The sequence below is a fragment of the Maniola hyperantus genome, chromosome 22 (genome assembly GCF_902806685.2).
Source record: "Maniola hyperantus chromosome 22, iAphHyp1.2, whole genome shotgun sequence".
Classification (NCBI taxonomy): domain Eukaryota; kingdom Metazoa; phylum Arthropoda; class Insecta; order Lepidoptera; family Nymphalidae; genus Maniola; species Maniola hyperantus.
Window position 1 is genome coordinate 7548659 of NC_048557.2, and position 25493 is coordinate 7574151.

The window sequence follows — 25493 nt, forward strand, 5'->3', positions numbered from 1 at the left end:
ATTTATAAAATTAAACTTTTTGTCAAAATTCTGATTAATTAATAATTACAACACATATATAAATACTTACATACATAAAAATTGTAAGAAAATCGTTTCAATGTGGCTAATTCTGCCACAGATTATATATAACTTTGTTTTACATAATCTGTGTAAAACAAAATTATATATTTAACTAACTTTGTTTTACACAGATTGTGGAAAACAGAGTTAGTCAAAATATGCGATTAGCTAAAATCAATAGTTCAAACTAAATATAACTAATGCTAGACTATATAGACAAATTGTGGCGTAATTCAAACATTTATTACTATAGCAAACGTAGATTATAATATTTATTTTGTTACCATAGACTATAATATTATTCTCTGTATGTGTCATTTGTATGAATAAATGATTTGTCTTAGATGTCGTTGTACGATCACAATCCGTAGAAAGCTTTCAGGCTTATCTATTATAAGTTTTTGTACGTGAATTTATGTCATGTGGTCAAAAAGCATGTATGAAGTATTCCTTTATTTACTATTTGTATGTTATCATTATTTGGTGGTGGGTTTTATTATTCTCCTTGATCCTTGTGCATGGTTATTTTCTACCGAGCGTCATCCGCTGCCATTAGAACAACCTAGAAAAAATATATCTTAAGGTCTGTATAGTTAATCTATTTCACAAAGACCGCTTAGTCTTGGTTGTAGTAGAGAGTATACCGATAAGCATTTAAAAAAAAAATATTAGCCATGTTTAATGACTAATATTATTTTACCTTTCCTCTCCAACTAAGTGTCAAGCTTGTGCTAGGAGTAGGTACGACAATAGTGCAACGGGCGGGGATTGAACCGTCGACCTTTCGGTTTTCAGTCCGCGCCGTTACCCGTTGAGCTTTTGAGGCTTCATTAACGCATTTGTGGGTGTAACTAACTGAATGCCAGCAATGTGTACGTGTGCACTCACACAAACATAGCCAAACGGTCTTCGTGAAATAGAACATCGTGTACAGTTGAGCTACATTGGATTGCAAAATTGCAGTTTGAATGGAGTTTTATAGACGTTAGTGCTCAGTTTCGAAGAAGTTCAACCTGTAATTTTGTAGTTCAATTGCCGTCTATCTACACAGACACATACCCTCATACTTTCATCACTTGCTATTTTTTTCTTTAGCTATCACATTTATGACGACATTTTGAATTGCATTCGCTCTTACTAACAATATTTATACATTTATGTGTATTTATCTTTTCTTTAGAATGGATTATCTAATGTCAGGCATACTAAAAAAAGTCAAAGTAACAAAAATTACTCTCTAATTAAAGTAAAATTAATTCTGTACGTGTGACTTGAAAAGTCAGTTTTTTTCGGGCGGAAAAAGTAACGTTCGAGTTAAAACTGTTTAAAGGTCGCCATCTTTTATTTAGGTGTTTTAAAGGTACCAACTACCAAGTAGTTGGTGCCATAGATTAAAAGCTCTACTTAGGTACTACTCATCTTCAAAACTACTAGATTATAATGCGACTTATTTATTTTTAATTTAATCGTAAAATTCGCCACAACGTCAAAAAAGTTTCACTTCAAGGGCGCGTAGATTTTATGTTTAAAAAAAAACCTAGGTGCACAACTCTTAGGGTGAGATCTATAGAGTGCATTCTGACTTTGCTTAGACTGACAGCGTTAAAACGGAGCAGATGTATATTTCTCACATAAATCTTTCTCATTTTAACTGTCTTAAGTCTGAGCAAAGTCAAAGTGCGCTCTATTTACTATCTCAGCCTTAGACACAAGATTATGCTTACCTATATGTCTTTTAAGTAAGTACATCGACTTAACAATGATACCGATTCTGATCGCAACCAAATTTTAGAGTATTGGCATCTTTCTTACCAACAATAAGAAAAGGACAGACAAACTTAATTTGATTTAAACTGTCAAATCTCGTGAACTTAGGTGCCAGTCTTGAGCATGCACTAAAATTTAGTTTTTATTTTAAAATTCATTATTCCGTCCTTATTTAACAATATTAAAAAGAAAAGATGCAGAAACATCAGAATTGCTGCCATTATTTACACTTTTCTTCATCTTCATTATTCCATCTGCCACCTTCGGATAAAAATACTTCCGAGTAAGACTCGAGACTCGAGGCACATTGCGGCAGTGACATGTCTTTTCTAAAATATAACAAAGTAAACTGAACTTTATTACAACTACGTAATGTAAAAATTTGTGTCTAGCAAAATGAAAAAAAGTAGAGCAGAAGAGCTTTTTTTTTCAAAGTGTGTACATGTCTTTAAGTCCAATACATATTTTTTAAAAGACGCATAAGGCTGCCTGTCCACTGGTGCGGAGCTAGGTAGCGGAGCGGAGCGAAAAAGTAATGCGAAGCGAAGTTGCGAGCACGCGACGACTCATTTGAACTACTTGAGACGGGCAATTAGTTTAGTTCTACGCGAAATATCGGCTGCCCCGCTACGCTTCCCTGGAGGAGGAGGAAGGGGAAGTCTGCAAATCCTTGTCCATTGAAGCAGAGCGGGAGTTTTATGCAATTCTATCGGTTTATATTCACACAGCTCCGCCCCGCTCCTCTGTCCTCCGCACCAGTGGACAGGCAGCCTAGTTCTGCCGCAATGATATTTCTTGATCCGAACACTTCACAGAATTTGGTAAATTTTTTTTGCACGTTTGAAAGCTTTTGAAGATTGTGATTTATTTTTTATTTTTGCCCCTTTCGGCTTTTAGTATTGCAAGATTTTTCCCTATTTAGTCTCATTGAAATGGCTGCACTTTGAGGTAAGATATATTTATTATAAAAGTGGTTTTTAGGGCGCTTCAATTTGTAAGGGGGATAACTTTCATACATGCTTTTAATACTGGTGCAAAAAGGTGTTTTAATGTTACTAAGAAATTATCTACCGTAAAGTTAATCCTAATAAAGGGCTTGATGGAAATTTTGGATGTATTAGAAACTAGTAATGAGAGATTAGTCTGAAAATTTGCATGTTTTAAATATTATGTAGGTAGTTATTATTGTGATGTACCTATGTCAAAAAATTCATGTTGCAACTTACAAGTGTTGAGGATATTTCAAAAGTTTAACATTTGATAAGCTAATAACTAATAATAGAATACGTTAATCTAACCACGTAACAACAAAAATCATTTTTATGGAATGGATTGCCCAAAAATATCGGGAAAACGTTTATAAGTATGTGGACCTTAAGTGTGTCTAACAATGTTTTAAGGCTGCGCTCACATTGGATGCGTTTTCGTATAAGCTTTACTGTGTTCGTGAAAGTTTGCCTCGGTATAAGGGTATCGTTTGACTGAGACGGTTCGTAGTGTAGTGTGCGGATTGCGGGAGAGAGACAGCGACGTTGAACTCCTTGATTTTTACATCAACTGTCACCCTCCCGCAACCTTCGGCCCTACCTGACGAGCCGTCTTAATGGAACGGTAGATATACCCTTTACCTATTTATTTACTACCCAAAGCATTTAAAAATAGTGTTCTCTAGCTAGGTGGAGAACTTGCATCCTCATTTCTAATTCGAACTGCTAAGATTTGGAACACCCTTTCAGCATAACACCCACGCTCGCCAAGCTTAGGCACTTGCTGAGCATAAAAGTCGGCCCACGCCCGTTCGGTACCCTCATTCCGCACATTGTTTTGATTACGTGACTTTTAAGTCTACCAATCACAACAAAGCATTCTCCCCTGTCCCCCGCCAACATTTTATGATTTGTTTTCATGCAAAAACTTGTATATGCGTACTCTAGGAGTTGAATTCTCTGTGCCTTTTAGTTACTAAAATCAGTTAAAATAAAACCACACTTGAGGCACTGTTTTGGTTTTGGACTGTCATTAGTATATGGCAAGTTGACGCAGAGGCAAAGCAAAGCAACGCCTTATATGCCTTGAGCCTAATTCTATATTTGGACTATATTAATGATATAAAATTGACAGTGACAGATAACTTTGGATGGCGGGAGGACTCGTCAGGAAGCGAGGCTGATGCACCACACTATCCGTTAGACCTCAGACTTGCTGAGGCTAGGTAAGAATTTTATCCTTTGTAGCATTGTTACCCTTCTCTTTCATACACGCCACATATGTGTGGCATAGTTGTCTCCCTCGTACTCGCGACGCTTACAAAAATAAAGCCTTAAAAACTACTTTGGAGATTTTCGATGTCGGAAATTTTTCATTTTTAGCACGTTAAGTCATTATCATCTCAACCCATCGCACGCGGCCTGAGCATGGGTCTCCTCTGAGAATGAGAAGAGTTTAGGCTATAGTGCACTGCGCTGGTTTGGCATACAATTCAAATATCTTTGAGAACATTATGGAAAACTTTCAGGCATGTAAAGTAAGTTTCCTTGCGACATTTTCCTTCACTATTAAAGCAAGTTATATTTAACTGATTGAATTGCACATATGACTCCCGAAAGCCAGGATCGAACCCCGAACCCTCTAAATAGGAGGCCAAGTCTTAAAAGATTGTCCTTTTTCTTTATTTCCCCTAGAAATCTGAATACAAATGGAAATCCTCCAAAAGGTAGGTGCAATGTGAGACCATCAAAATTATGTATATGTAATATAATATTACATAGTATCTATTATGTTTTTTTCATGTTTATTACTATCTTCTTTTTCTACCTATTCTACTCTCTTTACAACCTCTCGCACTGCCAAGGGTCACTGGTAGAGATCTCTCATAGAGATAAGTGCTTCCCTGTCCACTTTTGCTCTCTTTTTCTCTTTACTGTAAATGTTTTTGGTACAAATAAAAAATTCTAGATTTTCAAGATGTTTCAAAAACAAATTTACAGACTGCAGCTTGAAGAGCGATTAGCTCAAGAGACGCGGGAGAAAGGGCCAGAAGAGAGAAGGTTAAACGATAAGCGAATCGCCGACGAGAGATTGAGAGGGTCGTACAATGATGTAAGGAAGAGTCCCATAGACGACAGGCGGCGTGATCCCGTGCACTTTATATTGGGAGGAGACAAGTATGTACCCATTTTTAAAAGCTTTTTATTAAGTTGTTTTTTACCTGATTGTGGCGAAGCCCTAAAGGAGGGTTGATTTTGACCTGTATGTATGCTTGTATGCGATCCTATGTCCGGTTGTAACTAATCAACGGCTCAACCGTCGCTCGTCTAGATAGCGAGAGTATCACGACTATAATTTTTTTTAAAAATCAAGATAACGGATTTAATGCGCGTTAACGTGCAGGCTGAAAAACATGCAGTGGAAACCGCAGTTGGGGATTTTTTTCCAAACTTTCAAATTACTTGAAATCAAGGATATCAAATAAGAGATCGAAGAGTTTGACTCCAAAAATCTTGGTATTATTTTAAACACCTGCTGCCGAGTTTCTGTCTGGTTCTTCTCGGTAGGACGGGCATTGCGAAGCTGCTGTGGTCGATCCAATTGACTATTCAAAAGCATGTATAAAAATCTAAATATATAAAAGTAAAAGGTGACTGACTGACTGACTGATCTACCAACGTACAGCTCAAGCTACTGGACGGATCGGGCTGAAATTTGGTATGCAGACTGCTTTTATGACGTAGACATCCGCTAAGAAAGGATTTTTGAAAATTCAACCCCTAAGGGGTTAAAATAAAGGTTTGAGATTTGTTTAATCCATGCGGACGAAGTCGCGGGCATAAGCTAGTTATTTAAATATATATATATATATATAAATAATCTTCAGATTCTTAAAGTTTTAAAATTTTTGTTCCAGCGTGAACTGGACAGGGGAAGACCTAACACGTGCGGTCCATTCGCAATCCCAACCTCAACTACGTGCTTCCATGCGAAGCATTAGCGGGGCTCCGTTACCCCCACCCAGGCGACCTTTGTCTTCTGGCCAAATACAGCGATCTCGGAGCACCGACATAGTCCAATACAACCCGGACGACCCAAAACCACAGCAAAAGCAACCGTTCATAAGACAGAAACCTGTAGCAGAAGGTAACGAGAATTCTGAATCCCCTTCTAGCAATACTCCCCCAGAAGAAGAATCCACAGATTCCTCCCTAATGGATGATGAAGGGATCCCCAAACCGAGGAAGCGGCGTTTACATCTACCCTTCGGCAAAAAGGCTAAGACCCCAGCGTGACAATCGCCCAAACTACGATGTCCGTATTGTTGCGATCTACAAGTTCCCAATAGATATCCCATGTGTCAAATGTAAGGATATTGAATATGCGTATTTATTATCGTGAGATTCGGATTTTACATTAGTTTATTTTAAGGTAGTACAGTAACGCCGACTTAAGTCTTACGTCTTACGTTAAGATTTTAAACATAAGAACAATAGAGACTCAAGCTATCTCGCTCATAATTCGCACGTACAAAATATGGCGAGTAGGCAACAACCAGTAGCGGACGGACGCGCGCTATAATTGGGTATTATCCTACTTTTGAATTTGATAAATATTATTACTTTATTATAAACTAGGATAAAAATAATGACGTACGCTGAAAAAAATATTAAAATCCAACAAAAATTTACAAAGTTACAGGCATTTTAATTTTGGAGTGGGAAGGTCTTCTATCCCTTTCTCCCAAAACGAAAATTTGTATGAAACCGCACGAAGCTACTATGGCATTAGTAAGGTGTGACGTCAAAATGCTATATCGCTATCTCTGTCTAATCAGAAATATTTAAATGCTTATAACTTTTTTATTATTTGATCGATTTAATTAGTTTTTTCAGTTTACGTCATTATTTTTATCCTAGTTTATAATAAAAAAATAAAAAAATTGGAGTCAAATAGCCAATTGGCTGAGATATTTTCGTGCCACTCAAAAATAAGATTTCTGCGCAGGTACATCGGTATAATTTATAAAAGTGGTAGGTAGCTGTATATCTAGATTCTAAATGGACACAACTGGTCGTTCAGTAAAAAATCCTGCTACTAATGAAATTATTAGCTGAGATGAGCTGAATGAAGTGACGACGGAGCGAGTCTTCTGACGTGGCCATTTAAACAAAACGGTTAAAATCTAATAACTTTCAGAATATCGTTTATTTCTTGACTCACAATGATAGAACAGTGATTGACGTAGAACCATTGACTTATATATCACTTCGTATGGACAGGGCCATTGAACAAACAAAATGGCACCGACTCAGTGGTGCTTTAGCACCAATGCAACCTCAGTGACGTCTGGATTTCAAACGGGTCGTTCATTAATCATTAGTATCTAAGAGGTGGCGCTGATTTATTTGGTTCCAAAACCGTGAAAATTTTTTGATCGCTTGGGCATATCTTGTCATTTATATCGATGCGTAGAACAGTTTTTAAACACCTGTCGAATACCCTTGTCTTTTCTAAATGTTGTAAAACAGAGTATGGATTTTCTTACATTTTGTCTGAATATATTATAGTTTGTTGAGTTGAGTGAATGGTTGTACCATTTCCCCTGTTAAGAAGATATTATTTAGTAATTTAATTTATTTTGCACGTTTGCTTTTATGGTGTTAGCTATTCAAATGCACCGATTGAAATTTTATTTTAAGTTTTTGATGGTAATCTCTAATTTTAATTTCGATTTCAAACCCATTTTCTATTTGTATTATATTTGATATACTTACAGTGTGTTTTTTTAACTAGACCGGTATGGGAAAATCCTAACCCATAGGAGATACTTACAGACAAAACTGTCGATGTCGTAGAAACCATCCAACCACCGTCTTTTTTTGTAAGAACAATTTAGTCCCAGTTAAAAAAACACACGGCATATAGATAAATAGATTTCCATTTTGCGATTAGAAATAAACTGCAGATTTTTATAAATAAAAAATTAAAATGTATTTAAAACGTAGAAATCATGTCAATTATGTATCATAAGGTTTTTGGAATGTTTCATTGAGTTTATTATTTATTTTGTGCTTTTTTTGAATAGATAATTTTGACAGATATGATATTTTATAAAAAAATAGGTGCATAGAATAATTAATTATTAATAAATATTATTTAAGAAATAAGGCAAGTGGCGGGCTCACATATGTATGCAGTGTCGAATCTTACAAAAATAGTACAGAGCCGTTAGCCAGAAAAAATATGGAGTGGGTGTAAATATTTTACTCTTGTTAGTTAAAATTTACTTTCAACACAAGATGCAAGGATTGATATCCAAAACTATATTTCTGATACTAAGGCGGGGTTTTACATAAAACTTAGGCTACAGCTCTGTCAAAATATAATGATTTACAATGACAATGGGGCCGATTCTCTTGTACACAATCTCTAAACTATTCTAAATTAACAGGTCTAAATCTAGTGCTATCCTTTTCCGCACGCAACATTATGAAAGGGATAGCAATAGATTTAGACGTGCCATTTCAGTTTAGTTTAGAGATTGTGTATCAGAGAATCGGCCCCAATGTTAATACAATGAAAATTTTACTTAAAATTGTATTAGCAGGTAAATTAATAGTATAAAAAGCAATATTATCAGTTAGAAAATATATCTGTAAAACACCCTATGATAAATTAAGATAAGACTAGTGAATAACGCCCGAAATTAATAATGTATCTTCTATCCAAGATTAGGATCGATCCTGGATCAATGCGTGTCGCTCGATCGATCTCTGATCCGCATGCCAATAACAAATTTCTACAATCCAGTTTTTTTTTGACGCCGGATCACTAGCGATCTTTTACCTCTTGACCGTTCCGTTTTCAGTACTATGTTTGATTTATGCAACACATTTGACTGAACGTTTTATAAAAACAAAACACTCTTAAAACAATATAATGAATACTCAAAATATTTTCAATATAAAAACAAATAATTTTATGTCTTGAAAAGTGTAAAAATTGTACTGGAAATAATATTTTATATTATTATAATACCAAGTTAACATAGGTACTTTAGCAGAAATGGAACGTGTGTTGGACTACTAGTCTGTGTACTGCTTGCTGTCTGCTGCTGTGGCAACTGGCATTTTAAAATTTAAAGTTTCTCGAAAGTTTTGTGTAATTTAATATAAATTGTGATAATAATTATCTAAAAATTAAAACAAACAATGGCATCGACGTCATCGACAATAGATTCTGAAATTGTAAGTATTTGTAATTTGTTCTTTCATAAAGTGACGCTGTTTAGGAACGCTTAATTTCGCGCCTAAAACTCATTTTTATTTCTAGGCAAAAGGCAAGCCTTTAACAAAGGAGGAAACAAAGTTTCTGCTGGACCTTGTAGAAGGCAGCAAAATAATAACGTCTAAAACAACCAATGCTTACAACAACAAAATGAAAGCCGAAGAGTGGGTCCGACTGACCGAGAGGTTTAACTCCTCGGCTTCGCATTATCCAAGAACACCGCAACAACTGCGTTTAAAATGGGAAAACCTGAAGAAGAATTCACGCAAACGCAGCACAAGGATAAGGATGAACCAACTTAAGGTTAGCCAGTAATAATTCATGCCTACTTATGTTTTTAGTCAAACTTCAATACCTATTTTAGTGACATACTTACCTACTATAATTATTTTTTTAGACTGGTGGTGGTCCCGCTGACTATATACCCCCAGATGACATATTGGACAGAGTGTCTGGTATGCTTGGGAGCACTGGCAGTGGATTTACTGTGCCATTTGGGGGTGACAAAGAAATAGTTGTTGATATTGGTGGCATGAGTGATGATGGCGGAAACAGTGGTGATGGTGGTATTGGTAATAATGCTACTGTATCAGTGGAGCTCACTAAGGATGTGGATTTTATGCCAACATCAGTTAATAAGGACATAGAGATTATAGTCTGCGGTGGTGATGGTGGTAGTGCTATCACCGACTGTCAGGTTCTACAAAATGTGGTAACACCAAATAAGCCACAGAGATTTCCACTTACTGCACCTAGGACAGGTAATAGTTATTGTAATTTTGGTTTGTTTTTTTAATAAAGTAATTATTAATTTTATTTTATAATCATACTAGCTTATGCTCGCGACTTCGTCCGCGTGGACTACAAAATTTCAAAACCCTATTTCACCCCCTTAGGAGTTGAATTTTCAAACATCCTTTCTTAGCGGATGCCTACGTCATAATAGCTATCTGCATGCCAAATTTCAGCCCGATCCGTCCAGTAGTTTGAGCTGTGCGTTGATAGATCAGTCAGTCAGTCAGTCACCTTTTCCTTTTATATATATAGATAACCTGAACTAATTCTCCCGACTTTATTTATATAGATATGATTTTTAAGATTATTCTGTTTTGAATGAAGCCTTTTATTTTATAAAATTACTTACCTATTTCTGAAATATCATAGCACAAATTAATGAACAAGCATTGCTAGAATATTGTGATTTTGTATACTGTAAATATATCTCTGTAGCAGAAGATTTGGCTAATTCCACCCTGTTATTCAAGTTTTAAGTAGGTACTTATTAAGATTAAAATAGGTCTTTAAAATATCATTGACATATTATGTGACCATCAATGTAACATGTGATCATTTTTCAGTGAGAAAGAGTCGACGAAGACAGACAACAGATGATAGCAAGACTGCTAAAAACAACGCCATAGCAGACTACTTTACAGCTAAAAAACAGTGCTTAGATGCAAAATTAAATAATATTAACCTGGAAAACGAAAACTATAAATTAAAAAATGCCCAGCTAGTTTTACAAATCCAAAAACTGCAATTAGAATTAGATAAATTAAAGGAGTAGTATTATAAATTGATTTGTTTTTTTTATTTTTTTATTCTATATATAATTAAAGCCTTTCATTGCTTTCATTTCAAGTTTGTTCATTGGAATAAGTAGACATCTAACACTGCATACCTACTGTAGTATAGCTATCTTGGAAACGGGAAGTTTAGTGTATAATAATACTAGTTTATACTTATCTGATTTGATATTGCCTTAACATTGCCAAATAAAAAATACTTTATAGTAAATAACCCATTTATTTCCTTATAAAATTTAAAAGGAACTTAAAACTAGCACTTACATCTTTTCATGATATTTTAATTTTATGTTTTACTAAAGATTACAGGTTCAATCTAGAGTATGTATGATTTTTCAGTTATAGCAATTAAATAAACTTTCTTTAACAGTGAAGAAAAACATCATGAGGAAACCTGCATAGTTGAGTTCTCTATAATGTTCTCAAAGGTGTGTTAAGTCTACCAATCCACACACAAGTTTTACACAATAGGAGGGTTTTAAATTTCATAATGCTAATGTTAAGTTTAATGTTTTAACTTGAAATAAAATATGTGAATCAAAACGTAATTCTTTATTATTTATTAAACAATCTTTTACCTACAAAAATTGTATAAACGTATTTAATAGGTATTTGTTATGCAAGGTTGCAAACTTGTTATTTTGTCGCGAGAGTTTGTATTGAATTCCGAGCCAGCGAAGGATTCTAAGGTTCTAAGATAGAATCCTGAGCGTAGCGAGGAATTCAAAAGCTCGAGCGCAAATAAATTTGCAACCGTGCGAAACACACAACTATTCATCTCACTACAGCGAGGAAAACGCTAGATAATTGATACAAGAGGCGCCAGTACCGTCAAGGTTTCAATAAGAAGTTTCTATATTAATAGGCCACAAGTCAGGCAATGAAGGAGGTTCTAATTCAAGAAGATTCTATAAATGAATAGTTTTTTCAGGTGCGTTCAGAATTCAAATTTAAAATTCTTACAACAAAAAAAAAACTTTTTCATAATCCAATGAACTTCATTATATTGTTTACTCAATAAAGCTGAAACAGATTATGTTTAATTTAATTACCCAAATAAAAATAGAAATGAATTATATAATTTAATAATAATAAAAGTTCCTACGGGTCACTTAACAATTTAGTAAATAATAAAAATAGTAAAAATTATGAACCGCATTTCTGAACGTTTCATTATCATATCATTTTTAATAGAAAGAAAAAATTAAGTAGGTACGCAACCATAGACACAGTTCGTCACGTTCGAATTTCAACCTTTGCGCCCTAGCGAGCAAAATTACCACTTTCCACTCAGATTTCAAAGGGCAAACGGATTATTTCCGAGCGAGTGTGATGAAAAAGAAATTTAAAGCTGTGATACCTGGGTTTCAGGGTTCGAATCCCACCACACCACTCAACTTTTGACAGTTCAGTGGTTCTTATGCAATAAAATCAACACCTTTCTCATTATGACCGGAGACATTATATATTCTGTGCCGGAGATCCAGCCAGGCTCAATAGATAAAACTAGATGATGCCCGCGACTTCGTCCTCATGGATTTAGTTTTTTAAAAATCCCATAGGAACTCTTTGATTTTCCGGGATAAAAAGTAGCCTATGTCCTTCCCCGGGATCCAAGCTATATTTGTACCAAATTTCGTCAAAATCGGTTGAACGGATGGGCTGTGAAAGGCTAGCAGACAGACAGAAAGACACACTTTCGCATTTATAATATTAGTATGGATATATAGGTTCACTTCAAAATGTGCTACTGAAAATAATTATTAATAAGGACAGCTCTTTCTTGGACATTTGTGATTTCATTATTTAAATCCTCATAAATATTATCTTCTGGCGGTAGATCTACTTCAGCAGGAAGCTCCTGTAAATTATTGTTTCTACAAATGTTGTGTAACACTGAAGTGGCAATTATTACTGCTTGGGCTTTTGGTAATGATAAGCGCAACGTCAGAGCCACAACAGGAAATCGTCGCTTCCAAACACCAAAAGTTCTGAAATAGCAGAAATAAATAAAATATAATATTCCATACAACATTCATTAGAGTTTGTGGCTTCACTACACATGAGGTTATGTAGCCCCCTAGCCTACAAGCCCAGGCTACTATTGTATTAAAACAGTATTAGAGACCGGCAATTCAAACTGTAAATGAATTAATCTTACTGATTGGGTAAGGAATATTCCTTAGGGTATGGTTTTAGATTTAAGGTTTAAAAAAATTACCTTTCTATTGTATTCCTAGTTTTAATGTGTGCTTCATTGTATCGTTGTTCCGCTTCAGTAACAGGATTTAAAACTGGTGTTAATAAATAAGATCTATTTGGATAAGCACTGTCACCAAGCATCCAGCGGTTGCCAAACAGACCTGCATCACATTGAGCTGTGAACAAGTAATATTAAGTATGTGTATATTATCAACGAATTAAGTTTTGTTACAACTTTAAGAAGATTAGTATAGTAAATTAAAACATTTGAAGTCATAATTAGCTACCTCTAAGAACAGAATTGTTGAAAATTGTGGCATCATGTGTGGAACCTGGCCATCGAGCAACTACATTCATGAATTTTAAATCAGCATCACATATCGCTTGGACATTTAAGGAAAAATAACCCTTGCGATTTCTAAATTCTTCTCCTATAACATGGCCTGGAAGAAACCATAGGTAATTTAAGTAATTTAACACTATCAACAGTATATTACTAGAACAGTATATTAGGCTGTCAAACACTCACATGGTGATTGGATACGTATATGAGTGCAATCAATTGCAGCAAGAACACGAGGAAACCGTGCGATTCGGTAGAACTTTTCAGCACTTTGTTGGTGAACAACAACATATTCATCATACAAGCTAGCGATTGCTATGGATATATCGCGTACAATTCGGCCTGCTGTTGATGCAGAGACTCCAACAAAATCAGCTACAGAAATCAACATTGTGCCTAATGCATAGAACCTTAAAGTCAGCAACAATTGATGCAGTGGTGAAACGCCGTGATTCCTTTAAAATAAAAAAAAGACATTAAAACAGTAGACGCATTATAGTCATACATAAGATTACATAGTTTGGTACCTACCTTGTGGAGGTTACACGAACTAATGGCATCAATTGTGTTAACAGCGTATTCACTGCAGATTTAGATAGCCTAAACCTGAAGGTGAACTCTGCATCATCCAGACTCTGCATATAGTTAACCCTTGGGATTCTCCGAACAATAGCGCGTTGTCTGTCTTCAGATTCGCTATCGGTTTCAGTATCCGAGTCCGATAACAGAGCAAGTAGCTCCATATCACTATCGTCACTATCGCTAAATAATATCATTGCCATTTTTTCCTTGTTACTTAACTTTTATCCAACAAACTTCACACAAACCATGGAATGTAAAGGATTGCAATCTGCGATTGTTTACACCGATCGAAATAAACGTCAAATTGGACGGATTGGTTATTGATACGTCAAAACTGTCATTCTCGAACAGAGGCCTATCTATAATCTGTGATCCGCCCTCCCGACGATTGATTGATTTTTGAGATAGCAAACTTAATCTAAGGATTACTTATTGGCATGATATATCCGAGAAATAGATTAAAATATCAATCTCAGATAGGAAAAAATGGATCAGGATTGATTATTAATTTCGGGCGTTAATCTCCTTAAAGGAAATCTTAGCAAAAATGAGAAAAAAATATTGTATGAAAAAAAGTCATCAAATATATTTTACACAAAAACCATGTTAATTCAATAAGTAAAGTGGTACTTACGTATTTAGTTATGCATCTAAAACAAATCGGTTGTGGTTTTTGCATATGTATTCGTACTATTGGAAAACTTGTATCCATTGTATGAAATATAAAAATATATATACTACCCATATCGCATCATTCCCTATTTTTTGTAGTATGATAGCGATATAATTGCCCTGTAGATTTAATGATATAGATTAATTTTAAGAAAATTTGGTGCTAAATGAATCATCAGACTGAATCGTGGATGGCTCAAGTTTTTTTTCTACGATTTGACGAAGAAAATTGTTGATTTCATTACTTGTTGCCATCACTGCATGTTTTTATTATATTGTACTTACACAATGATATCATCCATAGAGTGAAATGAAGACTAAAAAGTATTCTAAATTGAATCTTAGTTTATACTATGGTACTATAACTTTTATAATAAGTACATATTAATTTTGTTTTGCGAGGGCTTGACTCCCCATTTTTTTGTGTGTAGATGTTTTTAATCTATGTATAAAATTACCCCCAATTTAAATGCTGGTTCCTCCCCTGGTAAACTATAGTTACTTATATGCAAATAAACGATTCGTATTCAATACATTTTCTTATGTACTTATGTTATTTATTGAAATCGCAGTATAAACTAAGATTTTGAAGAGTGGAACTTTTACAATATTGTATTTTACAGTACTTAAACACCAATTAAAGTAGCACCTTAGATAAGTTATTAATTTATATGAGTGCAAAATTGTGCTTGGTTGCGCCATACAGCTCGATTTTAGTTCAAAAATAGCCCAATTCAATATAATTATATATGTACTTGGCATTGTAATGTAAACACATTACGTTCGGCATCAGGAAAAGATAAAGACCTTGCACCTGCGCAGTGGGTGATTTATCGATCTATTTGATGGTCCTGAGTCGATGCAGCGGTATCTGTACTACCGAGCGATTGGTTCGTTAGTCAAAGTCAACGTTACGCGCGCTGTTGTCAACTAAAGTATATTTGCAAAGACAAATCCTCGGTACTGTCCACTAATCCATAGCGTCTTTTTTCCTCTCAGGGCGCTCTCTGATTGGTCGGTGGTCAGATCGCGTTGCAACACCATAAGGCAGCTTTTCCACCAAAGCTATGCGGTGAGGAGGTTACAGCTAAGCTACGAAACTATGTGACTCTTCCCACTAATGCTAAGCGGTGTAGTGGAGAGGTCAAGCTGTGCTATGAAGATGTGAGAAGCGAGCTAGATTAGCCTCAGAATATAGAGGCTAAAAGCGCAACTCGAGCTAAGCGATGCATCGATAGTAGGGAGAACACGGGGCTTCGCCACTCGCGCATCCATAGCCTCCCATCAATAGAAAGTCGAGTTTCTTGCTGGTTCTTCTCGGTAGGAAAGGCATTCCGAACCAGTGGTAGATGCAGCTGACGATTCAAAATTACTTATAAAAGTTTAATTGAATAAAAATATTTTTTATTTATTTAAAGAAAAAAAGAAAAGGGTTTATTTCTTAAATTGTCCCACACATCACATCTCCGTCTAATATAAAAAACATACCTCGTTGAATTCATTTCCATCAATTACGTTGCTATGGATATCAAACATATCCATAGCAACGTAACATATCACATCTCTGGTGCAAAAGCAGCCTTACGTAGTAATGTGTATACAGCCTCATAGTTAATTTTCATTATGAAATTGTTAGTTTTTAAGATTAAAAATGTCACAAAACTGCTAATACGTCCGCAGTATTTCAGACAATAGTCACGAATTGTATTGAGTGTTTGAAACACATTTACCGATCATTTAAAAATCCGTTTTTTGTGTGGTCGGTAAAATTGTAGGTTGTTCTGCGGTGCTAACTATAACTACATAGTATCATCACAGTATAAGTCCCGCAAATTGCTAATGCGCGTGTCTGCCATTTTAGTGACGTCAGCACTAGACTGAAGTTTTGAGCTGATGGTATATTTTTACTTAAATATACGTCAAATAACGTCAAAGCGCGCTACTAAAGGGTTGACTTTGATTAAGAATACAAAGAATATCTCATTGCACTGACGAGGAATATGCTTTTTAACCGACTTCAAAAAAAGGAGGAGGTTCTCAATTCGTCGGAATCTTTTTTTTTTTATATGCTGAGAAATTTGTAACTAACGTATAACGTGTAAATAATAAATCAAAGTTAAAGTCAAATAATTTATTCAAAATAGGTAATAAATCACACTTTTTGATGGTCGGTTGTTGCGTTTGTAAGATGATAAATAGTGGTGATAATTATTGCGCGAAATTATTATTTAATTTATTGTTATTAACGTAAACAGTTGTAATTCTCGATATTTAAGTGAACTATTGTGTTCTTTATTGAGAAATAAATGTCTTTAAACCGAACTTAAAACTCCCTTAAGGTTCCCAACGCGCCCAGGTCTGAGAAGAGCCCACAACAAACTCAGCCGGGTATATAATTATTATCTACACGTCATGCGTTGTTAATAATTATGTACACGTTACAAATTTTTCAGCACAGTACGGCTGAATACTGATACGAATTTTTTTTTTAAGAATTGTCAAAAGCTAAATCTAAGTGACGTTTTTTTGGCCTAAATATGGATAAAATGACAAAAATCAGTCACAAAGCTAAAGCCACTTGAGCGTAAAGAATTGTGTTTGTGAATTCGACCGTTAGTGTGTTAAGACCATTTTAGCCTAATAAAAATATACGCGTCAAACAGTTTCGATTTTTTACTAAAAATCGACTTACTATTGAATATAGCTAGCACAGCAGCCGTATAAGTTGTATTTTATTGGATGCATTGAATCACGTTGTAAAGTGTGAATTCTGTAAAGTGAACCCCCAGATCTGACAGTTGTGTAACAAAAGACAAATCGTGATAAAAAAGTTGTTATAAAAGTAAATAAATCGTTCTAAAAACATTTATGGTGTATAATTTCCAAAAATGGTCCTGAGTCCACACTATAGAGTCTAGAGCCCGATCTCAGCTCCGTGTGTAAAAAGTGTCCTTTAAAATGTGCTCCTTATTGGTGGCGCTACAGAAGCCAGTTGGTAAAAAAGAGCGCATACAGTACGCGGCTGAAAATATTGTAAATCGATCTTTAGAAAGAGAAAGCGGATTCGTAGAGCGTTGTCTCTGTCGTTGAGACCGACAAAACGTCACAGTAATGAGTGACAGAGTCAATGCGACATTATATTTTATAAGTATATGCCATCTACCGTACCTTCAGAAAACTACTACGCACTTGCCTGCGAGTTCATTCCCGAATTGAGCACGCCAATTTAGTAGTTAGTGTTACAGTCAGCCGTAAGATGTCGCTCCTCGCAACAGGTGTATAAACACATCGCGCTTTGTAGATTCTTACGCGGGCAATGACGACCCTGGGCGTCGACAGTAAAATCATACTTACCTGGCGTAGGGGACACCGTGATCATGAAGGCGGTTCCCCCAGAGCGAGGCCCTTCCATTGCACTGCGGCTGGGTTGACCTCTGCGATTATCCCTAATGTGGATAACTCGGACGCGTAATTTTTGGTAGTGGGGACTGCGTACGCGCCGTCCCCCCATAATAAATTGAAGATATTTACGAAACTTGATAGTTGTGATTTCAGACTTTCAGAGTTGTCTTCGAGTCGAGAATCGAGACCCAAAAGTCATAAGTTAAAACTTGCCATGATCTTGGTTGTCTTGCTAATTGATATTTGCTTTGCTACCTACTTTTACTAAAATAGGTATACTTAGTACACGTAACACGACTGGCAATCGGGATGGGGACGCCCCGCGGCCCGCACTCTCGCACAGCCCTCGCGCTAACGTGGGTGTGCGGGGCGTCCCCCCGCCTCATACCGCGATTGCCATCTCGCGTGCTATATGTAGTCGAACGTGATGATAGCACCGGTGGTCATCTCGGTTGAAATGTATAGAAAATAGTTTGTTAGTACTAAATTTTGTAGTGTGTTCTTTTGCTCAATATTTTTGTGTTCCAGTGTAGCATATTATGGTCCCAAATAAAAGAATATTTAATTATACATAAAGTATTTCGTTTTATTCATGTCATTACATAATATTACTATTATTCCTATGGTATTAATCAGAGCCACTGTGCTTTGATGACGCACTGGACGCGGACCCGCTGCGGGAACCCTGTAAAAGATAATAATTGGTAATTAATTTAAAATAAAACCTGATTAAGTGCGACTCAGACTCGCGCACCAGTGTTTCCATAACTTGTAAGAAAAGCATTTTTATTTCATACTAAATGCTTGCGACGAACCAGGGATTTTTACAGAAAAAAAAATAGCCTACGTTAATTCAAGGTATTATCTATATTAGTTAAACCCTAGACCCTTTTGAAATTCCTGTATAAAACACTTGAGTACTAGGTCACATAGCCAGGAAAGATGCGACCAGCGTAGAAAAGATCATGATCACAGGGACCCAAGACTACCAACATTTTCTAATATCGACACAATAAAGTATGGCTACAATTTATAAATTCGCCACCGTCAGCCCATCTCATCCGTCATGCGGTCTCCCGACATGACGGGCCTAGGTGCCGCTCGATCAGTCATTTTCACGATAAATAACAGTACATCCATTGCTGTTCTCGGCTTAAGTTTGAGTGGCCGAATTGATTTAGAAAATGGAGTATTCATTTGTCTTTGGAAATTTGCTTTTAATTGTTCAGTGACGGATTTATCTTCGTTCTGTTTTGTTAGGATTAGTGACTGCTTGAGTTTCAATGTCGTTGCAAACTTATGAAAACCAGTCAAGGATTAGTGGATTAATCTTATTACTGCTCGCTATATATCAATAATCTTGAAGTTGCTGTTCATTTGTCTGCCGTGATTCTTCTATTGTTCTATTCTATTCTATTTTAATTTTATTTGTTTAGTGATTCTTCGTAACGATTTAAAAAAAAAATAGCGAGCAAACGAGCAGGTGGGTCACCTGATGTTAAGTGATTACCGCCGCCCATGAACATATCCGTTGCCGGCCTTTGAGGAGTTTGTTTCCTTGTTTCATTGTCTTACTACAGAATCCTTTAAAAATAAAACTAATAAAACATCAATGTTCCCCTACTTGTCTTGATCCGCTCTTGGAGCGACTTCGAGAGCGCGCGGAGCCGCTTCCGGAGCGTGAACCCTTGGACGAGGCACGCGACGTCGCGCGCGACGACCGCCGGCTAGCACGTGACGACGCGCGGGAACTGGCCGCCGATGATGGCTTCGAGCCCTAGTATGAATGAGTGAACGAGAATTAAAACACAATAAACAATAATATGTATTTACAAGATAGGCAAACTAGAAATCGTAATAGGCTCGCGACTCTTACGGCTCAGCCTCAGCTCAGCTTCCAAAGATATCTATGGGAAATTTCACTCTTATGTGTGCTATAAGACCTGAAAACCTCAAATTTCATGCTTCTATAGGTCAACAGGAAGTACCCTGTAGGTTTCATGACAGACAGACAACAAAGTGATCCTTTTTTCCTTTTGAGGCACAGAACCTGAAGTATACCAGAGTGTATTTGACTCACTTCAGCAATGGGGTATATTTTGACAGCATGTAAAATATAGGATTCTTTTGATGGTATCCGTATTGAATAATAATTTTGGAAACCTTATATACCTAAATAGTTATTTAGTCAGTTAAGAAAAATACGAGATATTTTAAGAGAAAATCGACAAAGAAAATGATTTTTTGTCTACTTTAGTCACGTGATCGAGTAAACGACTATGATTGGCCGAATGGTTGATGACGTCAACTACTTGTAAACAGTTGCACGTATAGTGTGCGTTTCGTACATAAATACAAGCAGGTGACGTCACGATGACATATGAGGCGCCATATTGTGAGGAAAGCGTTTTCGCAGCATATTTAAACTATGTTTTTTGTTTTTGTCTTTTTTTCAGCACGAAAAGCTAACGAAAGCTAAGCACAGACGGCCCCATTCCTTGTCTCGCACATCGCAGTTCCGGGAAGGGCGGCCAGAGAAAAAAAAAGAAAATGAAATAAAATCTTTATTTTTCTCTTTACAATGTGGCTAATTCCATTGGACACAACCTCTAACCTAAACTAAAATGACTCGTCTAAATCTATTGCTATCCCTTTCATAATGTTGCTTGCAGAAAAGGATAGCACTAGATTTAGACCTGTTATTTTGTTTAGTTTAGAGATTGTGTACTATAGAGAATCGGCCCTATTGACTGCCTTAAAAGTAAAGAACCGTAACAACTGTTTTGGTTAGAAACTGTGTGACAGTTGTTAATGCCCACCTCCAGACAGACAAAAGAACAATGTTAAAAATCAATGAATATTATGTTAGACTAGCTTAGCTCGGGACTTCGTCCGCGTGGACTACACAAACTTCACACCCATATTGCACCCCCTTGATTTTTAAAAAATCCTTTCGTAGGGGATGCCTACGTCATAATAGCTATCTGCATGCCAAATTTCAGCCCAATCCGTCTAGTAGTTTGAGCTGTGCGTTAATAGATCAGTCAGTCAGTAAGTAACCTTTTCCTTTTATATATTTAGATTAATATTTGTGTGTGTGTGTTTTTCTGTGTATAAGTGTGTCAAAGTTACGATGTCTTCCGTGTCACTATAAAAGAAGGCATGAGGTTTAAATCCGTAGTTAGGCAAGCACCTCAGTGAGTCGGGCATGCCCAAAGATTGACATCCGTGAGGATGTCCTCCTGCCAAGAGAAAAAAAAGTTTATTTGAATAAAAGTATATCTATTACCTTGTTACTTCCTTTAGAGCTAGCTCTGGATCCTCTTCCACTGGCGGAGCTGGCGCGAGATCCCTTACTCTTGGAACTGGCGCGGGACGAGCGCGAACCGGACCTCGACCGCGCCGAGCCGGACCGGGACCGGCCTGAACCGGATCTGAAAATTAAACAAGATTTACATTAATTAGAAAAGCTTCAAAAATACGGTTTTTGACAACTAGTCAAATCAGTACTTAACTTTTTATCAAACGTCAAAACGCACGCTTAGTATGCGAGCTTCTATGAAATACTGAAATGTGACGTCACAATCTTTTGACGTGCTGTCTTTAGTTTAATCGATAATTTAACGGATCGGGCTGAAATTTAGCATGCAGATAGCTATTATGACGTAGGCATCCTCTTAGAAAGGATTTTTGAAAATTCAACGCTTAAGGGGGTGAAATAGGGGTTTGAAATTTGCGTAGTTCACGCGAACTAAGTCGCGAGCATAAGCTAGTCAATGTATTAAGTAAAAACAGCTACAGTACGCGGCCGAAAGTGATGAACATCGGCCTTTAGAATGACTTTTCTGGTTTGTAGAGCGTTGTCTCTGTCACTCATACCCACATGACGTTTTGTCGGTCTCAACGACCGAGACAGTGCTCTACAAATATGCTATCTCCTTCTAAAGATCGATGTCCATCAGCTGCGTACTGTACTTACCTCGCGGATCCAGAATGTGCGGAACCTGAACGTGACCTGGATTTCCTGGATCCAGAGCCGGATCGCGAGCGACTCCTCGATTTGGACTTTGACTTCGACTTTGACCTCGATCTGCGCGAACCTTTCGACTTTTCCGATCCTTGAGGAGACTTTGATCCTGATTTGGAACGGGACCGCGATCTAAAAGACGAAGATATTATCTATACTAATATTATAAAAGGGTAAAATTTGTATGTAGGGGGGTAATCTCTGAAACTATTTTAAAAATCCTTTCACTAGTACAGCTACATTATCCCTGAGTAACATAAGCAAAATTAATTTAAAAAAAAATTGAGATCAGTATGAAAATATTGTAATAAGCTACCCGTGCGAAGCCGGGGCGGGTCGCTAGTAAATTATATAGGCGCCTATAGAAGCTATTTCAATGCGTACTACATAGAGGTTGGTGACACTTACAATATGATATCACTGTATAAGTAGGTATTACTATTAGTAAGGTTAAAAAGTTGCGAAAATTCACCTCTCCTTTTCTCCATTCTGTTCTTGTTTGTCTTCCTCTTCTTCTTCCTCGTCTTCTTCTTCTTCATCCTCTTCCTGTAAAATATTTCGTAATTTTTTTTTTTTTTTAAAGAATATTAGCCATAAATTATGATTTTAAAAATAATAATCGTATCCCAGTGGTTTCTCTGAAATATTTCGTAAATATAAATATAATTATCGTATCCCAGTGGTTCCTGTGAAGTATTTCGTAAATATAAAAATAATAATCGTATCCCAGTGGTTCCTGTCAAGTATTTCGTAAATATAAAAATAATAATCGTATCCCAGTGGTTCCTGTGAAGTATTTCGTAAATATAAAAATAATAATCGTATCCCAGTGGTTCCTGTCAAGTATTTCGTAAATATAAAAATAATAATCGTATCCCAGTGGTCGACCGACTGTATTAAGTATCTCTTTTTAGGCTATGGTTGTAACATGAATAGCTTACCTGTGGAGGTTCAAGCTGCTTCTCCCTTAACCGAAGCATGCGGTGTTCGGCCGCGCTTAGTGGCCGGTGGGTAACCACCAGCCTGGTGAGCGCTTGAGCCGCGACGCCCGCTCTAGCCCTCCTCTTGGACAGACGGACTCTGGTTTCCAATTCGTTGTAGTAGATGCAGTGATTGCGAACCACCTGGATAGAACAACAAACACATTTTTAACGACAGAAAACTTGTAACCAGGGCTCAGAATCCAGTTAATTTAAAAAAATTGGTTTTAGTTGGGTTGAACTAGAAATCCTGTTCTTCTATCGTTATTTTTATTGATTGAAGAGAAAACCTTGTTTTTTAATTCCAACTCTTTAGAACAATATTAACCAGCCATATATAGCCAGTCGGCTATCACAAATACAAACTTCTGTAAAATGAAAATGAAATGAAAATCTTTTTTATTCTTATAAACTTTTACAAGTGCTTACGAATGTATTCTGTACTAAATGTATTCTCCATTCCGTAGGTGCTAACGCGTTACCAATTATTCCTGTCTTTAGTAATGAGCTTGCCTAATTCAAACTCAAGTTTGGGTACCACTGTACACTTTTGTCAATTATTGTGGAGTTTGTAAGCTAAACGTTTGTAAGCTAAACGTTTCTAACTTAAACTATACCTATAAACCTTCCTCTTGAATCACTCCATCTATTGGTGAAAACCGCATTAAAATCCGTTGCGTAGTTTAAAAGATCTACGCGTTCATACATACATACATACAGAAAGCGGGAAGTGACTTTATTTTATACTATGTAAAGATAAAGATGATGTAATGGTGTAACTATGAGGGTTCCAAACGCGCCCTAGTCTCAGAAGTCTGGTCTTCATATAATTATTATTTGCAATTATGAGCAAAATGTACTAACCAAAAAGTAGTTCTCTTCGTAGCCCTTAGAAGCTTTACTCTTGACGTTCCAGTTGTACTCCCTGGCCATCTTATACTCATATGTATCTCCGTCCAAATAAGGAATGGCTTCTACGATGTCGCGACGTCGTTTCTGTATTGTATCTTCAGTGGGCAGGCAGTACGCTACAAACTGTTCACCGCTTTCGTCCATCACACCCCTGAAAGGAAAGAAATAAATCCAGTCAAGTGCGAGTTAGACTCACATGTGAAGGGATTCCATACCATAGTACAAAATATCTGACGAAGTCACGGGAAACAGCTAGTTTAAAAAAATAAATAAAAACAAGCGGAGCGGATCACCTGATGTTAAGTGATTACTGCCCGCCATGAACATTTGCAGTACCAGAGGAATCACCAATGTGTTGCCGGCATTTCGGGAATTTGTTTGTCCACCCCTTGAATAACCTCATGCTGTAATCTAATGGGAACACTGCCGAAGGGAGTTGATTCCACAGTTTGCATGTGTGTGGAAAAAAGGATCTAGTAGTTTATTACTTACCTAATTAGCTAGTTGTGTATTACTTACCTAATCATAGCCTGTGACATAGCTTCAATCTGTCCAGCAATATTCTTGTCCGATGGGGCAGGGTCTGAATCAAATATGACCTGCGCGCACGGATACTTCCACATGTCAAAGTCTGGGAACACCGACATAACTTCTACTGGAGTTACACCAGGTTTACTATAATGCTTCTCAATTGGTATCTTGTTGTCCTCAAAAGTCTTTTCAATAGCTTTAATTTGGCTGTCTCTGTCCATGTATAGAGTTTCCTCACTGAATATTTTCTTGACATTGTAACCAACTTTGGCTTCAACCTGCAAATAGTAAGGGTTGAAACATAATGTTTTATTTTATAGGCTATAAATTATCATGAAAAAGTGCAGTTTCTGTAGGTAAATGGACAAAGTGGCGGGCAAAAGGCAAATGATATGTCATAAAGATGTGGCAAATACAACCTAATTTTAACTTTTTTAAGCATAGTTAAACTTGGCTTACCTTTTCCATAGACTGTGGCTGAAACCTAGTCTGCTCAGTGGAAATATACTCCGAACGACGCAACCAAGACACACTTTTAGCATGATGACGAGATCGCTTAGAATCTTGAGGTGTAAGGACATCATCTTCCAACAGCTTCTCATCTGCCGGATCGAGTATCGCATTACCATCCCCTTGGTATATGTCCCGATTTATCAAGTCTATATGCACACCTAAGTCATGCTCAGTCAATACTTCATATCGATAATTTTTCTCCAGAGAAGTCGGGTTGTATTGTATGAATCGTGTAGACGGGAAAGGATAGGTAATAAACTTCAGATCAAATGGTATATCAGGTAACGTGTTGCAGAATTTCACTCGTGTAACTAGTTCAGACCTGAAAGTTAATGTTAGTTGAGCCTTTTTACTAAAAATTAGGTGAAAAATTAAACTTCAGCTTACCGCCTTTCGCCTGTCCTCTGAGCACGCTTCTCCCGCTCGGGCTCATTTGTTTGAACTGTCGGCGGCATGTTTTAAGTTAGCACTTCACATTAGGCTTCATTTATGGAAATTAGAAATCTGAAATATTTATTTTTCACACAAGTCACAACACATTATCACATATCCTATATCATATATCACAGACCAATAACATATATCCTATATGTTATTGGTCTGTGATCACAGATGTCGGTGCCACAGACCACCAC

At 36.6% G+C, this 25493-nt stretch overlaps 4 protein-coding genes and 1 non-coding gene across 6 annotated transcripts in view; 3 read left to right on the forward strand and 2 right to left on the reverse strand.

Moving 5' to 3' along the window:
• Stim (stromal interaction molecule) overlaps positions 1-8512 on the forward strand; it is a 51999-nt gene extending 43487 nt beyond the window's left edge. For both annotated transcript variants that reach the window (XM_069506214.1, XM_034980773.2), the window contains exons 12-14: positions 3952-4042; positions 4818-4994; positions 5735-8512. In XM_069506214.1, coding sequence (XP_069362315.1) covers positions 3952-4042; positions 4818-4994; positions 5735-6113 — 647 coding nt within the window. In that variant the 3' untranslated portion in view covers positions 6114-8512. The remainder of the gene's footprint in view (positions 1-3951; positions 4043-4817; positions 4995-5734) is intronic.
• A 2-nt stretch (positions 8513-8514) lies between these two features.
• LOC117992717 (uncharacterized) lies at positions 8515-11231 on the forward strand. Its single transcript, XM_034980431.2, has 4 exons — positions 8515-9068; positions 9154-9411; positions 9506-9869; positions 10467-11231. Exons 1-4 carry the CDS (start codon positions 9033-9035, stop codon positions 10673-10675), a joined length of 867 nt encoding a protein of 288 aa, XP_034836322.1. The 5' UTR covers positions 8515-9032; the 3' UTR covers positions 10676-11231.
• Positions 10820-14345, reverse strand: LOC117992718 (putative nuclease HARBI1). Its single transcript, XM_034980432.2, has 5 exons — positions 13771-14345; positions 13426-13694; positions 13184-13339; positions 12916-13072; positions 10820-12685 (listed from the first exon to the last, which is right to left on the reverse strand). Exons 1-5 carry the CDS (start codon positions 14019-14021, stop codon positions 12442-12444), a joined length of 1077 nt encoding a protein of 358 aa, XP_034836323.1. The 5' UTR covers positions 14022-14345; the 3' UTR covers positions 10820-12441.
• Positions 14346-17839: 3494 nt separating this feature from the next.
• LOC117993045 (U1 spliceosomal RNA) lies at positions 17840-18001 on the forward strand. The gene has a single exon (XR_004675137.1). It is a non-coding gene; the product is annotated as a U1 spliceosomal RNA (small nuclear RNA).
• Positions 18002-18466: 465 nt separating this feature from the next.
• On the reverse strand, positions 18467-25431 carry atms (RNA polymerase II-associated factor 1-like protein antimeros). The gene is made up of 10 exons (XM_034980775.2): positions 25246-25431; positions 24805-25180; positions 24334-24623; positions 23767-23965; positions 22864-23046; positions 22395-22468; positions 21875-22054; positions 21185-21329; positions 19520-19672; positions 18467-18580 (listed from the first exon to the last, which is right to left on the reverse strand). The coding sequence occupies exons 1-10, from the start codon at positions 25311-25313 to the stop codon at positions 18524-18526; spliced, it is 1725 nt and encodes a 574-aa protein (XP_034836666.1). The 5' UTR covers positions 25314-25431; the 3' UTR covers positions 18467-18523.
• Positions 25432-25493: the final 62 nt, after the last annotated feature.